At 47.4% G+C, this 22596-nt stretch overlaps 1 protein-coding gene across 24 annotated transcripts in view; it reads right to left on the reverse strand.

Annotated features, from left to right (window-relative positions):
* The window catches only part of LOC309862336 (uncharacterized protein), a 230645-nt gene that overhangs the window by 93772 nt on the left and 114277 nt on the right, over positions 1-22596 (reverse strand). For 10 of the 24 annotated variants that reach the window (XR_014310423.1, XR_014310424.1, XR_014310446.1 and 7 more), the window contains 3 exons: positions 9500-9626; positions 7127-8284; positions 3017-3110 (listed from right to left, as the gene is read on the reverse strand). Coding sequence is in view for 1 of the 24 variants with exons in the window: in XM_082726090.1 (XP_082582216.1) it covers positions 9500-9626; positions 12650-12664 (142 nt within the window). In the remaining 23 variants the exon portion in view is untranslated. Of the gene's footprint in view, positions 1-3016; positions 3361-7126; positions 8285-9499; positions 9627-12649; positions 12678-22596 lie in introns of those variants that run through there. The other 14 variants (XR_014310450.1, XR_014310452.1, XR_014310453.1 and 11 more) reach the window with 11 other exon arrangements.

A 22596-nucleotide genomic window follows, 5' to 3' on the forward strand; every position in this document is an offset into this window, starting at 1 on the left:
GCAAGCAAACTGTTTCTCCCTCTGCCCCACCCCCTGCTAGTTCTCTCTCTCTAACAATAAATAATCTTTAAAAAATAAAATAAAATGAGAGAGGTGCTGATGTGCTAGTTACATTTTTTAGTAGTTATGAAAAAAATACCAAACAATTACCATTTTTTAAAAATGCTTGTGTGTTACCTAAATGCTTGCCCCACCTGGGGAAATGCTATGTTACCGTCGCCACTCCCAGACTGAAGTCCTAGGGAAGAGGGTGCACAATCAAGGAGTGCTGTTTACCATGCCCTGGGCAACCACCTGGAAACTACAGGCTGGGGAGGGGTATGTGCTGAAAATTCCTGGAAGACTAAAACGGACAGCCCTAGATTCAGTCACAGTAGTCACCCAACGGTGTGTGACCAGCTGGGAAGTAAATACCTTCCGAAAATTCCTTGGTACCTGTATATGTTTACTGCCGTGAGAACACCCTGATCTTTGATTCTCATAGACAGCAAATGACCTGAGCTGTGGCTCCCTTCTGGAAAATAATAAGGATGTGCTCCATGAGGTATGTGGTCTTTGCTCTGTCTACAAACCCACATGCCCGCAGGGGCCAGGCAGACAGTGAGTCAAATGAGCCTGTGTCAGCAAAACCACAATGCAACAGGATGAGAAACGGCCACTGCCACTTGGCCTCAGGAAGTGGGAGACAAGCGAGAATGGTGGGGACTGTGGAGAACTAGGGACCAAGCCTCAGCTGCCTCCAAGCCAGCCAGCTGCTTCATGCCTTAACAGGGAACTGTTCTGCCCACGTGTTCAAATTTTTTAAGGTAAGCTGGAAAAAGATGTTGTTACATACATCCTCTCAATTTTTAAGTGTTGACAATCTAAATTAAGAGAAGAAAACTCTTTAGCAAATACCATGTGGACCATATCTGGCCCAAGGGCATCCAGCTGTAGCCTTGTTTGAACCATGAAGACAGGGACCGAAGTTTACTTCTCTCTGGAGATAAAACTTCACACATCTGGGGCGTCTGGGTGATTCAGTCAGTTAAACATCTGCCATCTGCTCAGGTCATGATCTTGAACGTGGGTTCAAGCCCTACGTCAGACTCCCTGTTCAGCAGGGAGTCTGCTTCTCCCTCTCCCTCTGCCCCCACCCCCTGTTCATGCTCACACTCTCTCTCTAAGGAATAACTCTTTAAAGAAAAAAAACAAAACAAAAACAAAACAAAAAAACCCTTCACACATCTGGGCTCACAGGCCCAAAGGCACACCTAAGGAGAGCCTGGTTATCCCCAGGGTGCTGATTCCAAAACCAAGGGTATTTCCACTAGATTATACATCTTCCTGTCATGTGACCAGCAAATGATGTCATTATGTCTGCAACCAGCCTCCCACCCCACCCCCGGCAGTGTAACACTGTGCCCAAATCAAACTTCCCAGAAAGTGACGATGACATATGCTTAGCAATAAGCACAGCCACTACTTCACAGCCTGTGAATTCAGTGCAAGTGAAAGCTCTGTGGGGCCCCAGGGAACAGCCCAGCACATGAAGCCACACAGGCCTGCCTCAGACCACACTGCACGAGCTCCCCACGCTGAGCCCCAGCATCGCCACCATGATGGGTACCCCGCTGAGCTGCAGTGAGGTCTGAATGAACGAACATGAAGGCGACCTCTTCAGAAACTAGAAGGACCTCACAGTGGCTGGCATGGTAGCTGATGTCTGTCATTATTTAACTATGTTGGGGCGACAGAGTCAGCATCTCTGGGTTTGGCTGACTAGGCCAGGCTGCAGCACAGGAAGTGGCTCGGAGTCCCCTTGACCAAGGGTTGGAGGGAGGAGGAGGAAACCAAGGGTCTGCCTCCCTTGCCTGGAGGTCAAGAGATCACACTGGATGGGAATCAGGTGGGGCAACAATTCTTGCTGAAGAAGAAAGGAGTCTAGGCCTCCAGCTTCCAAATAGGGAATACAGAGTGGTCACCTGGGCACTATAATTAATTAACTGTTCTGTAAAGAAGTGTCGGAATCCACAGTGAAAATAGAAAAGACATTTTAAGAAATTATTGTCTACAAACAGTGCACTTGAGATGTGTGCATTTTACTGTGTTCAGAAAAAGCTACAAGCAAATAGTGAACTCGAGTAATACACATGCTAAAGTATACTGAGGGTGTGTATTAACGGCTGCAACTTACTCTGACATGCACCCCCCAAAATTCCAGATAGACAGATGTAGAGAGGAAGGGCTGAATGAACAGAAGCATGATAAAACCATGCACTATCAAATACTAATGCATGTAATTTAAAAAAACTTGAAAAAATTAAAATAAAATTTTAAAAATAAATAAAAATAATTATTAATTTAAAAATACATCAATCAAAATAGATTTTGAAAAATATTAATGCATGTAGACTCTGAGTGACAGGTATGTGAGCATACCCTCTAACATTCCTTCAATTTTTCTGCACTATTTATTTTTTATAAGAAAATGTCAGAAAAGTAGAGGCCTATAAAATAATTTAAATGATTTTTAAATAATTTAAAAGAAAATATAGTGATGTTATAATATTAAGCAGGAAAAAGCAAACTTGATGGTTTCCATTATATAAAGTCCCCTCTGCCACCACGGGAGAGATGGGATATGAGGCATTTTAGAAAAGACTCCCTTTCGAAAAAAGAAAAAGAAAAATAATCTCTGCTGAAATACAGTCATTGGAAGTTTGTTCATCTACATCTTGAAGGTTTTTGGCCTTCCAGAATCCTCTTTTACGTTTAGGATGTCTAAAGAAAATACCCCTCGAGTTATTATCAACATGCACCTAAGAGGGAGAGAAACTGGCAACCAGCTGAGAGTGAAATAGAACTGAGAAGTAGCAAGAGATGAAAAGCGACCACTGAGGAGACGGGAGGAAATGGGGTTGGTGAGGACAGAGCCCTTTTCAGAACATGAGCTCCCACAGGCTGCACCAGAACATTTACCATCTTGTGCCATATGAAGAGGGAAACTGAGGCACAAAGGTGTAAAGAGACCTACCTCAGGTCAGAGAACGCCACAAATGTAGAAGTCAGGAGCAGTCACGTCACCACAGGCTCTCCGCCACAGGTTCTTCTGGCTTTACCCTATGCACCTGAACCGGGGGCCAGGAAGTCAGAAACCAGCAGCAGGTATGCTCGGGTGCAACAGGAGAATGCCCCCGTGTCTCCAGGGAAGACACTCCCGCCTCCAGGTGTGGGGGAAAGCACACAAAGTGATGCTTAGTTCACCTGGATCCCTGCACCACCTGTCCTAAGGCAAATCACATTCACCTGTTACCTTCCTGATGTAGAATCCCACAGTGGGGGGCGGGAGGGTTATGGGAGGGCAGGGCAAGGACAACCACGAAGTGAGGGGACCAGGGCCCCCCCCATGTGACCCATGAAAGGCGCTCCAATGACAAGTCAGCCTGGAGACTACAATTCCTGAAAATGCTCGTCCGAACCGGCTTCTTGACTTGGACAGTCACCCAAGCGTAGAATTACTCAGAGTATCTTTGCCCATGAAACTGCCCTTTTTTTTTTTTTCTTTACAAAATCTGGCTGTTCTTCTCAAAATGTTTTGACTAGAAATTTTTGAAATGTCTTGAATGTATTTATGTGCCGTTCTTTGAAACAAGGGGGATTTGCCCTATTCCACATTGCAACGTGCAGCGAAGGTTCAGAGTCCAAGAGCCAGAAGCCATAGAGCTAGAATTACAGGAACGCCATCCTGAGGCCAGAGACACAAAGTGAGAGTGTCACTCTGAGCAATGGAAGTGGCCTCCAGAGATGGGGCCCAGCCCAAGAAAAGGAAACACTGAGGAGAAAAGGTGAAATGAACTGCATCTTAGGACAACGGAGAGCCGACCGTTCAGAGTTATCCCATTGGCAAATGCTTCCCGAGCATCTCCCGAGTAGGGTGGTGTGTGTAGGCACAGCCATGCTGGGCGATAGAGACCGTGACCTCAGGGTGCTGGAGAGCTCAGGTATTCAGAAGGTCAGTTTGGGCTGCCATTCCTGACTGGGACAGACCCCCTTTGCTGTCCAGTTCACAAGCCTCCCTTCCCAGGTTTTGGGACCTCACGGTAACTACATGGACGTTCCCGGAAAAGGGAGAGTTCAGGACATTGATAACACAAGAAGCTGGCAGGGGATGGGGGAGCAAGCAAATACAGGGCGCGTGGGCCTTCCATGTTGTTCGCCTGAGGTTATCACCCCCCTGAGAGACCTTCTACCCTAGTAGCTCTCCAAGACAGTCAGCAAACACCACTTTTGGTTCTTCCCAAGAACGCTACCATTTTGCCAGCTGCATGGACGCTCTTATAAAACATGTCCCCAGATGTCTTGATTATGGAACTACGTCGGATTGGGACCCCTTATTCACAGAGCAGGGAGGGGGATAGCTTTGCAAGAGGTGGTTCCATTCAGACCTGCCTCTCCACTACCCAAGACATGAGCTGTGATTCTCCAGAGTCCAGGAAGGATGTATTTGGACTTCTTGGAACAGAGCAAGTTCCCTGGCTTCTTGAAGTTAATGAGGAGTGAGACACTTAGCTTTGATCTCTGACCCAAGCCATGGGCGATCAAAATACTCTGCCTTTGTACTTACGTAGGTAGCTCCATTTTTAGGCAAAATTGCACAGAGCAACTAAACCAGTGTTGGCACCTCCCAGGTGCCCCCTCAGCTGTCCACACCCAGCCTCATAAGTCTGGACCTTGGCTCGTCAGCCCCGAAGCAGGACATTAAAGACTTATTGAGCTACATCTCTAATAATATTTTAAAAAATGTTTAAGAACCACCATAAAAATCCATTGGATGGCGTTTTTTTTCCATTTTGGCAAAACTAGAGTCATAGTCTATGTTATTACAAACTCAACCACAAGAGAAGAAAGTCAGCCAGTCACAATTTAGAAAATCACATTCCAATAGCACTAAAAGGGTATATTAGCTGAACAGAGATGTGTCCAGTCACATCTGTCTTTTTCCACAGACGCTGCCCCCCCAGGCCACTATTGAGCAACCTGTCCCCTTTCCAAGCAGTGTCTGCATGCTGAATACTGACCCGAAGTGATTCTGTTTTCTCAAACTTGTAGACAGAGAGGCCTTGGACTGGATATAATTTGAGAAGCCCCAGAGACAGACCCCCTGACCTTTCACCCCTCTGCCAATTTAGAGTCATTAAAGGGAATATTAACTCTAAAAGGTCCTTTATAAACACAAGCTGCTCCTGGGAGGGATAAGGGATTAAACCACACAGCCATTCACACTTTAGTATGAAGTAGGCTGATAAGAGCTACTATTTATTAAGCATCTATACCGGGCCTCACATTGAAGTAAGCACTTTAGACAGTCACTGAATCAGACTTTGAAGGAATTAAACATGATAAAATTTTGAAGAGGGGAACATCTGGACAGGTCTGTTAGCAAGGAGGGAGGATGGGGATGGAGGGTTTATGAACGAGACTGACACCACAAAAAAAAAAAAAAAAAAAAAGACTGACACCACACACACACACAAAAAAAGACTGACACCACAAAGAGAGATAGAAGGCCAAGGGGGGGGCAATAATGAACTCTTATGAGGAACTCAAGATAGTCATCCCAGAGGTGACATTTCAGTGGAATTTTGAAGGACATGGAGTAGTTCAATAGGCAGCCATGGCGAAGAACAGAATTCTTGGCAGAAAAAAACAACATGGAAAAGATTCAAGTATAGAAAATGACACCATATATCTATCAGTCTAATCGCCAGCAGGAATACTCAAATTAAGAGAATTCAGGAAGGGTTCAGTAAGACAGATGACTGACTAAGATATGCCAAGATACAGGGAAACCGCAAGAGATAGTGCAGGCCTCGAAGGGCTGTACCACCCCTGGACTCAAAAGGATGAAGGCGGGCAGCAGTTATCTGAAGACAGCAAGCCACCCTGAGAGGATCTGAGGCATCTAAGGCACATAGCCCGCCCGAGATGACCCCACAGAATGGGGGCCAAGGAAATCATTACCTCCACCTCTCTCTCCCTTCAGCCTATGGGGCTCCCCAGCCACCAAGCTCAACAGGAAGCCAGAGGGCCAGGGGGGAGTCTAGGTGATGCACCCCAAGTACCAATCCTTGGCGCTTAGTGCTGGGCAGGGCAGAGTGGAGGGAGGATCGGGGGTGGGGCAACAATAAGGCAGCGAACAGAGTGTGTGAAATGTGGCTGCAACATGGAGTATGGGGTGGAGTGAGAGGTGACAGAGGGACACGGAGCAGGGATGTGACCACAAAGTGAGCCCATCTGTCAGGCTAAGAGTGAGTGGAAACCATTGACCCAAAGTGGTCATAGAGACATTGACCACTGCTGGCTTTTGCTGAGGGCCCTGGGAACAGGTGTCCATCAAATGATGCCTGGCAGCCAATGACTCCTGAGCTAAGCCAACACCTTCCCAAGCCTTCCAAGCTGTGCCCTGGAAGCCCACCCCAATGGCCATTGGCTCCTGGAGCTCCCACCGCAGCAGACAAGAGCCTGGGAACACAGAGGGGTGCTGTCTGCCAGTGGCTACCGAAGTGAGCGCAACATAGAACATCTGGAACCAATTAAAACCAGCCTATCTCTTTAATTTATACTCCAGTCCACCTTTCCCCCCTTCCTCTCGTGGAAAGAGAGCCCTGTGATGAGGAGCTCTGCAGGAACAGGTTTCCCAGAAAAACGAAAAATGTCTGATTACCCCAAGGGACAGCTCCAGGCAGCCAAGTCAGTCCTGCCCTGTAAGGCCTCAGAAAAGAGACAGGCGCCAGCCCCCTCTCATCTGGGAAACATTAAAAGCCATCTCTGAAGTGATTCATTAAAAGTCCTTTAGTGGCAGAAGACCATCACCCAGATGTGAAAATAAACACAGCGGGAAATTCCAGCATCAGAACCGTTTCAAGTCTTTAAACAAATGCATGCTATTTCAGGGAAAGGAAGAGTCTTTTGACTGTCTTTCCAAGCCCACAGAATCCAAGTCAGCCTCTCTCCATCCAGCACGCCGAGCAAATTCCCACGATGCCAGACTCTGAAAACTGAAAGCACTCACTTGACTCTCTGGGGCCCTTCCCACTTGAACTTCTCGGCAGCTTCCCAGCCAAGGCCAGTCACCCACACTCACCAAGCTTCTGGTGGTGCAGCCTTCAGCTCAGCCTTCATGAAGTATCAGAAGTCAAAGTAGAAGCAACTGCTCAATTCTGCTCTGGGGGGGAAAAAAAGCATAGAAAATAAATGGAGCCTGAATCAATATTAAGCAAAACAGCATATACACTGGCAAAAACATAGTATAAATGGAAGAAAATGTGAGCATATTTGGGCACAGATCACGTTATGTCCAGTGTCTGACAGAGCGGATGGTGCATGGTAGGCATTTAGTAAACACGTCAGGAAGGAAGGAAGGAAGGGAGAAAAGGAGGAAGGGGGACAGAAGGGAAGGAAGGTGGGACATTCTCCACCCATGAAAACCCTGCCCAGGAATTTAGGAGTTACTCAAGTACCAGCTTTACTTGGAGAAACTCAACAGAACCCCCACCTTACCTCACTTCCTACCCATTAACTTGTAAGGATCAGAAAGAGTTAAGTTCCTTGAAGTGAAATTCAAATCCTTCCCATCAGAGAATATTAAACTGCACCGATGCACCTGGAATTGCTCTTGTTGTCATTATTGCGGTAAAATACACACAACACAAAATTTGCTGTCATAACAATATTTAAGGGTACAGCTCAGTGGCATGAAGCACACTGTTGCGTCACCCTCACCAACATCTATCTCCATAACTCTTTTCATCATGAAGAAAATGAAACTCTATACTCATTAACCAACAGCTCCCTATTTCCTCCCCATGGGCCCTGGCAACCATCACCCTTCTTCCCACCCTTCCCATGTGACTGCTCTAAGGACTTCATGTGAGTAGGATCAGACAGGATTTGTCCTTCTGTGTCTGTCTTATGTCACCCAGCACCATGTCCTCCAGATCCAACCACGCAGGAGCATGGGTCAGAATGTCCCTTCTTGTTGAGGATGAACAGTCGTCCGCTGAATGTATGTACCACATTCTCCTTATCCACTCGCCAGTCGATGGACACTCGTGTTGCTTCCACCTTTTGCTCTTGTGACAAATGCTACTACAAACATGGGTTTACAAATATCTCTTGGAGTCCTTGCTTTCAGTTCTTTCGGGTTGAGACACTGGAATTTCTTTTGAGCAGTGAAATTTCCCCTGAGAGGGGGAGGTGGGGAGAAAACCCAACATTCTCTAAGCTTCAGCAAATGACAGAGCTGTCAAGTGACTGGAAAACATAGCAATTACGAACTTACGCACACTCAGACTTCTAACAGGACACTGTGTGCCCAGAGGGTTTTGAACCTCAGGGAACCCTCTCTTCATCACAACCAACTACTCATTCCCAGTCTAAGGGGTAAGATTTGGAAGCCTAAGAGACCCAGTTCCAATCTTAGGAGGAGCCCTTATGAGTAAAGACTACTGAGAAAATATAAGATAAATAAAGCATGTATCAATACTTTTTTAAAAAAAGACTATTGAGAAAATATACAAGGTGCTGGTGTATCGTAAACACTCCATAAACACTGTGTTTCCTCCATTCTAAGATCTCACCCCCTTTTTCTCAACTTCACATTTCTCTGATCAAATTTCTGAATTGAGGTTGTACATCACCAGACACCAGCTTTATCATTACTGGTGAACGGAATGAACTCAGCCAAACTGCTCTGGAGAGATCATAGAATTTTCCTTAGAAGAGCATGGAGTAAACAACCCCCACTTGAGAATGCCTAGCACACTTGCCTGCTAGAGGTCCCCATTCACCTCAGATGAAAGAGGGACTTCCAAAGAGTAAGTCCTTTTAGGTCTGTACTATGGAGCAGAACTGTTCATAATGTGGCTGAGGAACAGACCCACCAGTGGAGCACCAGGGCTAAGGACGAAGGTTCTGGAATCGACTCTTCTGGGTGTGGCCTTAAGAAAGTCTGAGAAACAAACTGAGGGTTTTGGAGGAGAGAAGGCTGGGAGGTTGGGAGAGCCTGGTGGTGGGTATTAAGGACGGCACACATTGCATGGAGCACTGGGTGTGGTGCATAAACAATGAATCTTGGAACACTGAAAAAATAAATTAAATTAAATTAAAAAAAAAAAAAAGAAAGAAAGAAAGTCAGTTCACCTCTTTAAGCCTCAGCTTCCTCGCCCGGAAGAGGGAAGCTGTACTACTGCTGCCCCCTAGGGCGGCTGTGAGGAGCAGAGACAGATAACATTACTCCATGCTGGGCACAGAGCCCACACCCAGTCAGCTGTGGGACCAGCTGAGGGCGGTCAGGTGCCTTCTCCCCTCCGTCCTCAGGCACGCCTGCAGGAAAGCTTACATCATGCTCTGCCCCTTCTCCAAACTCTACCGTTAGCACCCTCCACATTTTCTTTCACCGCTTTCACCGCTTTGATCATAAGGAGAAATACAAAGGAGCCCCCCTACCCCCACTTACCCACCAATCCATCCAGCCACACACCCACCGACATTAACTGAAGGCCTATCCTCTGCTGAGCCTCACGGAGCCACTGGGAGCCAATGATGAACGGAACAGGCCTCTTCTCCACAGGAAGTCCCAGGCCCTGGGGAGGTACAGAAGTAATGGGCAGAAAGTCAGACACTTACTTAGGGCGATGTGGTAGGAGGCATGGCTGCAGGCCCTTTGGCATGATCCGTTCCCTTCTCTCACACCCCATGAAACAGTACTCTCCGATCCTGTTTTACAGATATGGAAACAGCATAGGGACCGTAATGTGCCCCAGGTCACAAGGCTGTTCAGTTTCACCTCTACGCTGTTGGAACCTAACCCTAATGGGAGTCCTGGGGCACAGGTCAGGGGATCAGGCTTGAGGGCATGAAGGAGGGTGTCCAACAGTTCCCCAGGATCAGCGGGCCACCAACTGCTGTGGGGCTTCCACACCCAGAAGGCTGACTCAGGGGAGACGTATAGATCATACTCTTGGGTGCGGTTCCTCACAGTCACCAAGTCAGCTCACTGAACCTGCAAGAGAGCCCGGAAAGGGGATCTAAGCCGTCTCCACCTCACAAAGGAGCTACCTGAGGCTCAGTGGAAAGTGTCATGCCAACTCAAAGCCAAAGATGCCCAGCACACCTGCCTTTCAAAGGCCCCCGTTCAGCTCAGATGAAAGAATTACTTCCAAATAGAACATATTTCCTCCAATCCTAAATGCTTGTTGAAAACAAGGGAGGTGGCTGGGGTGCCTGGGTGGCTCAGTGGGTTAAAGCCTCTGCCTTCGGCTCAGGTCATGATCCCAGGGTCCTGGGATCAAGCCCCACATCGGGCTCTCTGCTCAGTGGGCAGCCTGCTCCTTCCTCTCTCTTTCTCTCTCTCTGTCTGTCTGCCTCTCTGCCTACTTGTGATCTCTGTCAAATAAATAAATGAAATCTTTAAAAAAAAAAAAAGCAAGGGAGTTGGACTTGGCATTCGGTCTCTTTGTCTGCCACCAGTGACCAGCCCACATAGCAGGGTCCCTTCCTTTACTCTCTGTCCTGGTACCCCCTCTTCAACACAGCCCCGCTGACTGCCCTCTCTAGAGCAGCACCTTGTGGCTTACCACTGGCCTTCCCTGCTCCATTTCTCTTCAGGACACTGATTGGTTATCTGGTACCACAACAGTTTAGTATCTGTTTCTCCCCAACTAGACCATAAGCTCCATGAGGGCAGGAGACTTGTCCATTTTGCTTTTGACCATACCCTAACAACTAGAACAGTTTCTGGTACATTACAAGAGGTCAGTGTGGTTTAGGTCAATGAATGGATGAACAAATGAATGGAAGTGGGTTCGGCAATTACCTTGTCTAAGAAACCAGAAACAAGGACCAGGAGCTCACCTGTCTCACACACACACACACACACACACACACACACACACACACACACACACCGTCTCCAGGTATAATGTTGCCCAGGCATTGCCTCAGGCTAATAGGAACATTTGACCTCTTGCCTTCTCCTCCCCAGTGCTCTTCCCTATCAAGGACACAGCCCTAGGTGTCATGCCCAGAAGGAGGCCCTCAGTTCAGGGCCCTGCTTGGATAGTACTCCACAGCCTCATTCCAGATCTTTCTTACTCATCCCTTGCCTCACACACTTATAGTGCCTTCTTTCCACCCCAAAATCATTACGAAGCCCAGTCTATTTCCTCAGGTACCTTGTAATCCTGCAAACTCACTCATGCTAAGTACTGAGTACAGCTCACAAATAGAACTTCTGAAGGGCACTTCTAGGGGAACCTGGGTGGCTCTGTCATTAAGCATCTGCCTTCAGCTGAGGTCATGATCCCGGGGTCCTGGGATCGAGCCCCACATTGGGCTCTCTGCTCAGCGGGAAGCCTGCTTCTCCCTTTCCCATTCCCTTGCTTGTGCTCCCTCTCTCACTCCCTTTCTCTCTGTCAAATAAAGAAATAAGATTTTTTTTAATAAAAAATAAAATAAAATAAATAAAGGGTACCTTCTAGTGACAATAGCATAACACACTAGAATGGCTAATTGCAGGAGTTTCGGGTCTCCTGGAAACTGACAACGCCTCACCAGACACACAGCATTTCCTGCAGAAGTTACTCATTCATTCACGTCTTCTTGTGGCACTTGAGCTTTTACTGAGCACCTTCTGCCTGCTAGGAAATATCCTGAGATTAAGAGAGCAAGTAAGACAGCTAAAGTCCCTGCTCTCAGAAAGCACACTGTCTAGTTGAGAAGACACAGCAATCAGCAAAGACCTTGTCAAGGAGCTTTAAGTCTCCGTCTTAGTATTGTAGGACAGGCTGCGAACTCACAAGGGGACCAGAGGCAGCTACCCAAAGGCTGGGAGGTCCAGAGGCCTGCTAGAGAAACTGCCATCTCCACTGGCTGCTTCCAGTTGACAAGGAGTTCACCAGGGAATCAAGGGGATGTGGGCAATCTGGTATCTGCAACGGCACAGAGGTCTTAGAGGGTGTACGCAGGGCTGGCCATGGGCCACCGGCTTCACGCAGCCCTGCTAAGTGGCCGATGCTCAGCACAGCCAAGGCACATGGGCCTGGCAGTGGGAAAAAACAACAGGCCACAGTGTCCTCAGAACTCAGTGGATGCCAGCAGTTCTTCCCTCCCTTTGGAATGCTAGAAATCAAGTCTGTGTTCCCCGGGTTCTCCGTTGTCTATGCAATTGTCCGAGTTCACCGTCATAACAACACAAGAAACAAATCAGCTGTCTCTGCACACAGTCTACAGTACCTCCTTGACCCTGGCATGTTTCAATAGTCTGCTGCCCCTTCCTCTGCCTGTTAAGGGAAAGCAAGCCCTCAGCATTAACCACAACAATCACAGTTGACCTGAGAGTTTTCTTTGACCTGCCAACTAAGGTATGTGCCTTTCTATAGATACCCAAGACTTCACTTTTAATTCATCTTCAACCCAACTTTCCTTCCCGGGCACTACCCGCACCACCACCCCCCCCCCCAGTGGAAAGAATCCCAGCAGTTTCCTTTTCTGGCTTTCTCTGATACAACAAGCTTCCAGCAACCGTCAGAAGAGAAGGCAAGTAACATCCGCGGTGGAGACAAGCCTATGAAATGAGTTCAAACATACAGCAAGGCACTGTACTCACTACAGAGAGACACATGCTGTTCCATGGACAAGGGCCCAACTGTGACTCACTAAGCATAATGGGACATTGTTGAAAGTGTTGGGAACATGAGAATTTCCTCACTGCCCAATTTGGGCAATGTTGGAGCTACGTCTGCCTCCAGAAATGAAGTCAGACAGAGTCAACCCAACTTCCAGTTGCTGGGCCCAAAGACCACGAGGCCACCATGTTTTTATGCCGACTTTTGTTCATGGGAAGTCACTTCCCAAGTTGTGTTTAAGGTCCGACCTGTCACCTGCATGTGCAAGAGAGATGAGTGCTTTGACAAAGGACATGCCCAGAACTCTGACTAGAGGGCTCTAGATCACACGAGAGGGTGTTTGAAAGACCCTCGCCCCAGGACTCTGTACTATCAGATAGACTGGTAGGAAGAGGAAAAAGGTGCCCATGATTCGGTGTGAGGAAGGGATATGGCAGGCACGTGTAGCCACTATCTGTCTAGAACACATAAGAACTCTCATTTCTTGGGTACCTCTGATAGGCCAGGCAACGTTCAGGGCATGCATGACTTCATTTCCTTTCCACATCTATAAAATACAGGCAGGCCACGTAAAGCTCTTACAGACAGAATCTCGCAGCTGAGAGGTGGCTATGTCACAAAGCTAGCCATGTGTACACCTAATTTGAACTCAGGTCAGAGGGACCCCCGAGGTAGTACTCTCCCTTAGTCTACACACTCTGCCACATGACAGGACTGTTCGTCAGGAAAGAGGCGCCTGAGTGTTACTTGTCACAGGGAGAATGGCATCGTCACAGCCCTGGATAAGAGCAGCACGAGAATCCAGATGCCCAATCCCAGACCTTGAGCTGCTCTCTCCCGTGATCCTTTTCGCTTGTCTCTATCACAGCCCTTGTCATATAACTCAGCACTGAGATTGCTTGCTGGAACACTGTCTCCCCCACTGATTCTGAGTCTACCAGAACAGGCCCTCCTTTGTGCTCTTTGCATCTGCCACAACACCTGGAGCTGTGCTTGCACTCCAAACATTTCCGTGGGACCACATGAATCAGAGGGATAGATGGCTGCCAAGACGCATAAATAACTCAGACGATCTGGTTCAAGTCCAAGCTCAGCCACTGGCTAGCTGTGAGGCCTTGAGCAAGGAACTTCATACCACTGGGCCTCAGTTTCCTCACCCGCACCACGAAGAGGTTTATTCACAATCGTATCAGCCGACTGTGAGACAGATTCCACAGGTGGAATGCAAAGGAACACTCCTAAATTTTATTTCATTCCAACGGATTCAGATTTATTTTTCGGCTTATAAAAACGTAACTAGCTCATTGAGGCCTTGAAGTTTTCCTTTAAAATGAGATGCATTTTTTAAAAAAAGTTCATTTTAAGAATCTGTTTCAGGGGAGGTGGGGGGATGGGTGAAACAGTTGAAGGGGATTAAAAGCACATTTATATTGAGCACTGAGCCATGTACAGAATTGTTGAATCACTATATTCAACACATGGAACTAACGTAACACTGTATGTCAGCTAGACTGGAATCAAAGTTTTTTTTAAAAGAAATTCACTGTTTCCAAAACTGCAAAAAAATAACATAATCTATTTGCTCATGGTTACCAGTACTTATATATTACAAATAACTGGGAGTTACTTGTGGCGACTGAGTTTCGGGTATCGGGTTAGATGATCTTTAACACTGATGCCTCCGACAGGAGGATCAGGGAAGGAGCTACAGAGCACGAAGAAGTAGAATAAAGATTAATGAGATGTTGGAAATGATCTTTGTCCTATTGAATGCCAACTACGTGCCTGGCACTGGCTACACACCCTGGGAGACACGCACCAGATGTGAACAGAGCCACAAAATGGTGGATGGGGCCAGGAAAGGGGCAGGAAATACAAAAGTTGGTTTTATCTTTTTAAAGCCTTCAGTGCTATCTGCAGAAGCAAGTACACGCAGAACTTTGTTGGTTTACTTTGAAGAACACAGAGCCACAGACACTTTCTAGAAGACAGAGGATCCTCGTGTGGATGCCTATGCTGAGGGAGACAAGGAGAGGCGTGGGCCAATGCCCTCTAATTTCCCATTGAATTCTATCTTGGCTTGGTGCTGTCACTAACAGAGTACTGGACTCAACTGAATATTTATTATTCTGATGTAAAACTCACTAGTTAATGCAATCTAGCCAGTAATCATTTCACCTGAATCTGAGAGGTTCTCTGCCGCTGTCTCATTGCCAGGGTGGCCAGCTCCTGGGGAGGGTCTGGGTGGGACGGCGGTCCTGTGAAGCGCTGAGGGCTGAGAAGCATCAACATGGGTCCATAGGCTTCTATTTCCCAGAAATGGGCCGAGTGGAGGGCGGTGAGGAGGATTAGGTCAAATCCCACCCTACCACAAGACAAACAGCTCTCCTGAACCCTGGTCTGTCCAAGGATGGAAGCCAGAAGTGGTCCCTGTTGTGCATGAAGGAACTAGACATATGTTTCCAGTGTTTGCCAGGAAAACTACTCAAATGAATACAGCTTCCCATAAAAAGCAAACCAAAAGAAAATTAAGATGGAGGAATGGCATCCCCACATTTTCTTTATGCCCACTATATAATTTTCCTCTAGCTGAACATCCACTGATGGCCACAAAGATTCCCCCCCCCCTTTCTTTCAGATGTGGAGGCTAGAAGTGTCTTCTTGGGGACCGCTGCTTGGGGACACTGCATGAAGACATATAAACCAAAGCAGCAGTTCGAGGAGCTTTCCCAGCAGAGCAAGAGTAATGAATACCATTTGTTATGCAAGTCCTACGTATGTGCCAGGCACTAGGCTAGCATTGTCTGTTCACTACCTCACCAAGTCCTGCTTGGGGTTTCCTCAGGTAGCTTCTATTTCCCAGAGGTAGCTTCCATTTTACAAATGAAGAAACTGAAGGTAGGATGAGGGTAGGACATGTGACTTGCCAGAAATCAGCTAACTAATTAGTAGCAGAGCTAGGATTCAAACCCAGGTCTGTCTGATTCTCACATCCACACTTCTCCCCGACCTCAATGTATACCCCCATCCCAGGTGGTACATGACCTACCATCCACCCCAGCCTGGCTTCTGGAAGGTCCTATTAGTCTGTATCCCTGGATGCCAAGCTGCTCCCCTCTCTCAGCCCTTCTCCTCGGACTGGTGTGTTCTCTTTCCTCACTCCTCCTCCACGTGAATTTGTCTCTGTCATTCTAGAACCAGGCTATGCTCTTCTGTCTCTGAGAAGTCTTCCCAGCCCTTCATCCACAAGACTGTCCATTTCTGACCTCCCATGACCTGAAAGGTGTTCATTTGGTCCTCTGAAGACGAGAAGAGGTAATGGGTTTCAGTGCTGTTCTTACCCAAGTTCAAGAGCACAGCTACCATCCCTCTGGGTGTCGAGACCCCCCTGCCCTCTATCTCAGGGGCTACAGGTGTAATGGACCTTGAAAGAACGGGGGTGTCCACACAGGGCTGTTTGGATGGGACTTGGTGAAGTCTCTGGGCTCAGGTGAGTGTTGTTCTGAGGGGTGATCCGCAGGTGTCCCAGAGGCCACAGGTTGGAGTGAGTAGACAAAGGGCATTTGGGACTCCTGTGTAGGCATCTGTTCAGCTCCCAGGCTGCCTCTGACAGTCTCGCACTGCTAACCTTCCCCTCTCTGCCATGACCTCAGTCAGGTCCCCCATCTTATACTATGCCCCACACCCACTCTTTGCCAGTCCTCCCTTCAGCCCAGAGACACCTCTGTGGTCTGGGGTGGGGAGAGGCCCATGAGACTCTTCCTTGATCCTCATTCTAATTGTAAGGTTACAGAAGTAATGAACCCACCTGAGCTTGAAATGCGCTGCATTCTAGCTGTGTAACTCGATCAAGTTTCTTAACCTCTCTGTGCTGCAGTCCTTTCATCCAGAACACAGCTATTGTGTGAGGAGGAAAGGAGTCCACACACACACACACACACACACACACACACACACACCCCTCCCAGAACAGGGTTTGGCACATGGTAAGCGCTCCATAAATGTTTGCTGTGGTTATTACTTCTTGTGCTTTTTATTCCCACAATTAAAACCAGCTTCTCTTTATGTGTGGCAGCCTCTGTCTGACCCAAAGAGAAGTCACACAGGGAGAAGCAGGAAGAAAGTAACACACAGAGGTGGCCTCTGAAAGTTGCTGTCTCCAGCTGGACTTCCAAGCAGAACCCCAGGCTGCATGGAGTCCAGAACAGGAACTGGGAGAAGCCCAGGGGCTTGACCCAGGACTCCCCGACTCTCCCAGCCATCGAACCTGTTCAGCAGGGTTCAGCAAGATCTCCAATGTCAGCAAGGGACCCGATGACATCTGAGACACAGGTCATGACCGCCTTGAACATCATTTCCTCGTGTGTAAAATCAGGATTCTGGTAATAGAACCCTCTAGGAGCAGCTGTGAAAATGAGCTAGACGAAGACACGTGAAGAGCTTTGAAGATGCCTACATAGGACACCCCCTGATGTTAGAGCTTATCATTATCTTGCTAATTTTTCTTTCTTCTTTGTGCCTTTCTGCATTTTCCATTTTCTGTGATGGATATGTGCTAATTTTACAACTAGGTAAATATGGAGAAACAGCATGTTTTAAAGAAAAAATGATTAAAGATAGAAAATCAGTGTGAGGGTATGAAGAAGGACGAGGATATACCCATCTGAGGATAACTCAGGGAGAACCACATGGGGGCAACAGCATCTGATAAGGGCTTTCCAACACGGGTAGAATCTTATTAAGTGGCAAGAGGATTAAGTGCACCATCATGAGCCAAGGGAAAGAGAACTTGTCAATAATGAAAAAGATGTGAGGAGAGTAAACCTAGCTATGCCAGCAGGAGAGGCAGGAAGAAGGTCTTAGGAGATGCATGTTTCCCAGAATGCCTATTATTCTGGCCAAAAAGGAAGCCAGTGACAGAAAGCAAATATGGCCTGTCAAACAGAGAGACCTCTCTGTGTTACTGATGTAGGCTTAGAATTGGTGCTGGAAAACACAAACTGATCATTTACAAGAGAAGAAATAAAAATGATCCCTAAAACCATGGGAAAAAGGTATCAAGTAAGACAGGCCAATATACACAAGAGTAGCGAGAGGGGGAGAGGGAGGCAGGAAAAGGAAGTCCATCAAGGTTTATCCTCACACTCAAAGAAGCAGCACAACTAAATTCACCCCTTTCTGAGACCATGTAGAGAGCCTTAGCCTCCTTGGTCTCAGCCCCAAGGCCCTTCACTAAAGGAAGGTCAATAACCCTCTGAGTTAACGCACCACCTCCCAGGGCCCTAAGAGCTCGCTGCTCCCTGCTCTGCCAAGGGAGCACTTATGAGGACAGAGAACAAAGCATGGGTCTTGCCTTTACAAAAGCATCAAAACCTGGAGAAATGAAAAGCCCAGCCAGCTGTTATAAGCAAGGAACTTAGAACAAACACATTCCTACTTATTCTCGTCTTTTTTAAAGTGCTCCTCCAATCTCGTATAAGCAAATAGGTAGACAGTGGCATTTCAGCATTGGAAATCCCACTTCTGCCACCCTGAAGCAGTGTAACTCTAGGCTAGGTGCTTCCTTCCCTGGAGCATGAGTTCCTTCGTCCATCCAGTGGAGGAATAACACAGACCCCGTAAGGTGGTTGGGAGCTTTAGAGAAAGTGAATGCATGGTCAAAGTCAGCTCTCGATAAGGACCAGCAATTGCTATCAAAAAGTCAGAGAGAAAGACAAGCATGCACCAAAATGCACACAGAGTAGCTCCTCTGGGCTGGAGAGCAAAAGCTGAAGTCTTTAATTTTTCTAAGATCTCTGCTAGCAAGAGCCCTCACCAAGGATGGGCTTTCAGGTTGCAAACGGTCTCGTTTTCCTAGCTTTATAACAGGAAAGGGAGCTTCAGTGTGGAGCTGGCCACACAGAGCACTGGGGCTGATGGACCACACACTGGACCCAGCCCCTTGGGCAAAGCTTAAGCAGTTTGTGTGGTCTCGCTCTGGCACTAGGCAAGAAGAAAAGACCTCAGACATCCATCTGCAGCTCTAGTATAAGAAAGGGGTGTACACGCCTGCTTTGGGGGCAGCTAGCAAGTGACCTGGGGGACTTTGAGCTCAAAAAACTAATTCTACAGGAAGCAGAGATAATTTAAGAAAATGAAGCCTATTATCCCAGACATTTGAGAACATGCCTGTTTCTTCCTGCCCCGTGCCCATATTCTAGAACACAAAATAAGCTGCTTTCATGAATTCAAATAAGGACCTCCACTATCTACCCTGAGTCCTTCTGGACTTAGTAACAACCCAAAACACACTGCTTGCAATACGGCCCTCCTTTCAGCCATCCTCCTGCATAAAGTCATGTGCCAGGCGAGGCAGCCAAGAGCCAAGTTCTCCCTCATTTCATCACATGAAAGGCTGCCAGAGTAGCACCAATATATTCTGTGGTCTCTGCTTAATTCCATCTTCATTTAGCAAAATCTCCTGATACTGTTAATTTGCTTTGAGACCCAGTGGAGGAGAGTAAATGAGCCACTTATTCAAAACTTCAGTTAAGGTGGCATTAGGTGAGAATGACAGAGGCCACTGCTGCTTGTCATCCTGTGCTTGTCATGCCCCTGGAGAATAATCCAAAGTGGGGGACACTGAAGATACTGGCATCTCAGGAGATATAAGTTTAGGATAAGCTTATATCCACAGCATGTGGGTGGTACACCCTGGAAATAGTCAATGCTTTTTAAATGTTCAAATAAATTCATAGATGACAGCTCCAGAAGGGATTATGAAAGGAACCTAGAACAGGCAATGTGTTTATAAATGAGCACAATGACTAAAACAGATTGGCTTCCCTCTACCCCCCAAAAACAATATTGCTGTGGCAAGGTTATGAAGCATTCTGACCTCTGGACCTCACAATGACTAAATCATAAGTAGGACTTAATATGTCAGGAAAGCAAATATATCGCAACCATAAACCTTTACAACAGTCTGCCATGCTAAGAATTTACACAACATGCCCAATATGATGGACATTGCTGTATCAGCTGCATTAATCACACGAAAAGTCCCATTTTACTCTAAAGCATACCCAAAACTAAAAAAATACAATGCAACTGCACCACCAACTTGACCTACAGCCGATATGTTAGCTATAATATACATCACATGAGCACCACTTTGACTCAACTTCTTAATATGTGAGAGCTTTGGGGGAAACGATTTTTAAAATTCTGGTCTCTTTGAAGATGATGCAGGAAAAACTACATGGGTGCCCTCAGCTGAGGGCATTGTCCTGCAGCAGTGGCCTACAGCCCCCTGCCTCAGTGTCCCGCTCCCACTCTTAAGTGGCACAGTAGTCCCCACCCTGATGGTGGTGAGTATACCAGTAGCCATGTGTCTCCTCCCTCTTAGAAATCTCTTGGACCATATTGCATTGTATACAGGATGAACACCCACCGTTTGCATCCACACGGGTGGAACTGGGAGGAATTATGCTAAGTGAAGTAAGTCAAGCAGAGAAAGACAATGAGCGTATGGTTTCACTCACATGTGGAATAGAAGCAATAGCATGGAGGACCATAGTGGAAGGGAGGGAACTGAAGGGGGAGAAATTAGAGAGGGAGACGAACCATGAGAGACTATGGATGCCGGGAAACAAACTGAGGGTTTCAGAGAGTCAGGGGTGGGGGAGGGGATATCAGGGTGATGGGTATTAAGGAGGGCACGTGTTGTGATGAGCACTGGGTGTTATATGTAACCAATCACTGAACACTACATCAAAAACTGAGGATGTATTACACAGTGGCTAATGGAACATAATAGAAAGAGAAAGGAAGGAAGGAAGGAAGGAAGGAAGGAAGGAAGGAAGGAAGGAAGGAAGGAAGGAACGGATGAGGAGGGAGAAAACTCTTGAAGATTCCCCAGCCTTAGCTTGGATGCTTCAAATGCTAGAGCACTCACTACAAGGCAGCTCCTTCCACTGAGACAGATACCTAGCTCCCCATAGTCCTTATCTGCTTTCCTGGAAACACAGACGTTGAACTTATCTTCCTTTCGTAACCCGGGATATGCCAGTTAAAATGCTGTAGCATCAAGAAAACACATTTTATCCTCAATGAGGATAAAACAATGTGGAGATTTATAGACTTGCCTACAGGGCAGCCCTGAGTTGGCACGGGCTTGTGCGGGGGAGGGGGATTGATCTAGTGGCTCTGCCATCTCCCCAGGGCTGGAAGACATGGTGGTTAGAGGGTGGCTGCCAACAGCCAGCTAAGCTACCTGCTTAGACAGAGAGCCAGCCCTCTCCTGAACCCCCTCAAAAAAGCACAGACTTACTTTCTTAGAAGCCCTTACCAAACCCCTCCTTGTGTTTCATTGGCCTGAAATGTCTTAAATCCACCATCTCTAAGACAATCACAGAGGCAAAGGGGTTGGGACTTCCATGACTGGCTTAGCTACAGATCAACCCAGGGTCCGTCCAAGCTGTGGGTCAATCTACCAAACCCCACCTCCTCCCCCCACCCTTGGTGTCACACAATAGGGGGAAGGTGTGGTGGATGTTGGAGACACAATGACCATGTCCACTCTATGGTTCTTCTCCTTTTTTGGTTGAAAAATCTAATCCCTTCCCTTGATCCTCTGCAGGTAGGGGCCTGGGGCCACTTGCAGTCTGGCTGCCCTCTCTGGCTAAGCCTGTGGAGAGCGGCTGTGCCTGTCAGTACCCTGGGCATGCAGAGACACTCACCAAACCTCACCTGGGACTTCCACAGTCATGCCATGCTGGGGGCTTACATTGGCCAAGTCACCGTGAGCTTCAGTGGCGCCTGGGTTTGGATTCCTGCTCTACCACTTACTGGATATATAACCCCGAACAGGTTCTTTCACCATGGTCACCCCTGGTTTTCTCATCTGTGAAATGGGAATAATAACAGTACATATTTTATCGGGCTACTGTCATGAGATAAAGCATGGACAGGCTGAACCCACTCTGTGGTGGACCATAAGTGCCTCGTAGATTGTGGTATTATCGTTAATAATAATGAGTGAGTTCTCACCCATCTGGTACCAATATCAGCCCCCAACTGCACAGAAAAGTAGAAGCTTTCTGCTCCTCTTTTGCTCACACCAGATCCAGAAATGTGATCCTTGCCATCTGCGGACACCCAGCTGTGCAGAAGGCCCCACATTCTCTGCAGCAGAAACTTGCTCTCTGCCCTCCAAGAGCCCTCCCCTCCCCCCCTCCACCTGCTCTGCCTCTGCCCCCTGCCCCCCAGACTCCCGATATGTAACAGGACTATGCACAACAGCTCTGTCACCACAGAAATACCCATTTACAGTAACGGTGCCCTTTTTTCTGCAAGTGCAGCTGCTACTCTGTGCCTCCATTACTCAAATGTAACAAACCCACTTCGGCAATCCTGAAGTTAATTATAAGGGAAAAAAACTCAGAGTTCTGGAAAGATTATTTCAATAGTAACCATTCATCTTGGAAAATATTCAGCCTTCCCCAGGAGCTAAAAAAGAAAAATAACTACCACACTCTATTTCTTTGCAAGTGTTCTTACAGTATAAGAGCTTCTTATGGTGATTGTGGATATTGATATTTTTAAGCAGTTTAAAGAAATTTGCTGAGGCAGGAACCAGAGGGGAGACTGACTGCCCAGTGACTGTTTCCTCCTTGGGGTTAAAAAAAAAAAAAAATGGGTCATGTCTCAAATCTTAACACGTCCTTCCCTTCTGGGCAAAGAATTCCTGTTTCTTGGGAACTTTCTTGATCCTCCACCCCCCAACCTGTCCAGCACCCTCTTGCCTTGGGCTGTCCCCTGGGCTCTGTCCAATTGCCCTGATTCAATCTCGTTCTGCCTACCCCTCCAGACAGGTCTATTAGGGAGACTGGCTTCCTAGCTGTTGACTTGGCTCTCCCAGCTCACCTTTGACCCCATGCTCTGCAGC

The sequence above is a fragment of the Mustela nivalis genome, assembly GCF_964662115.1.
Source record: "Mustela nivalis genome assembly, chromosome: 3".
Classification (NCBI taxonomy): Eukaryota; Metazoa; Chordata; class Mammalia; order Carnivora; family Mustelidae; genus Mustela; species Mustela nivalis.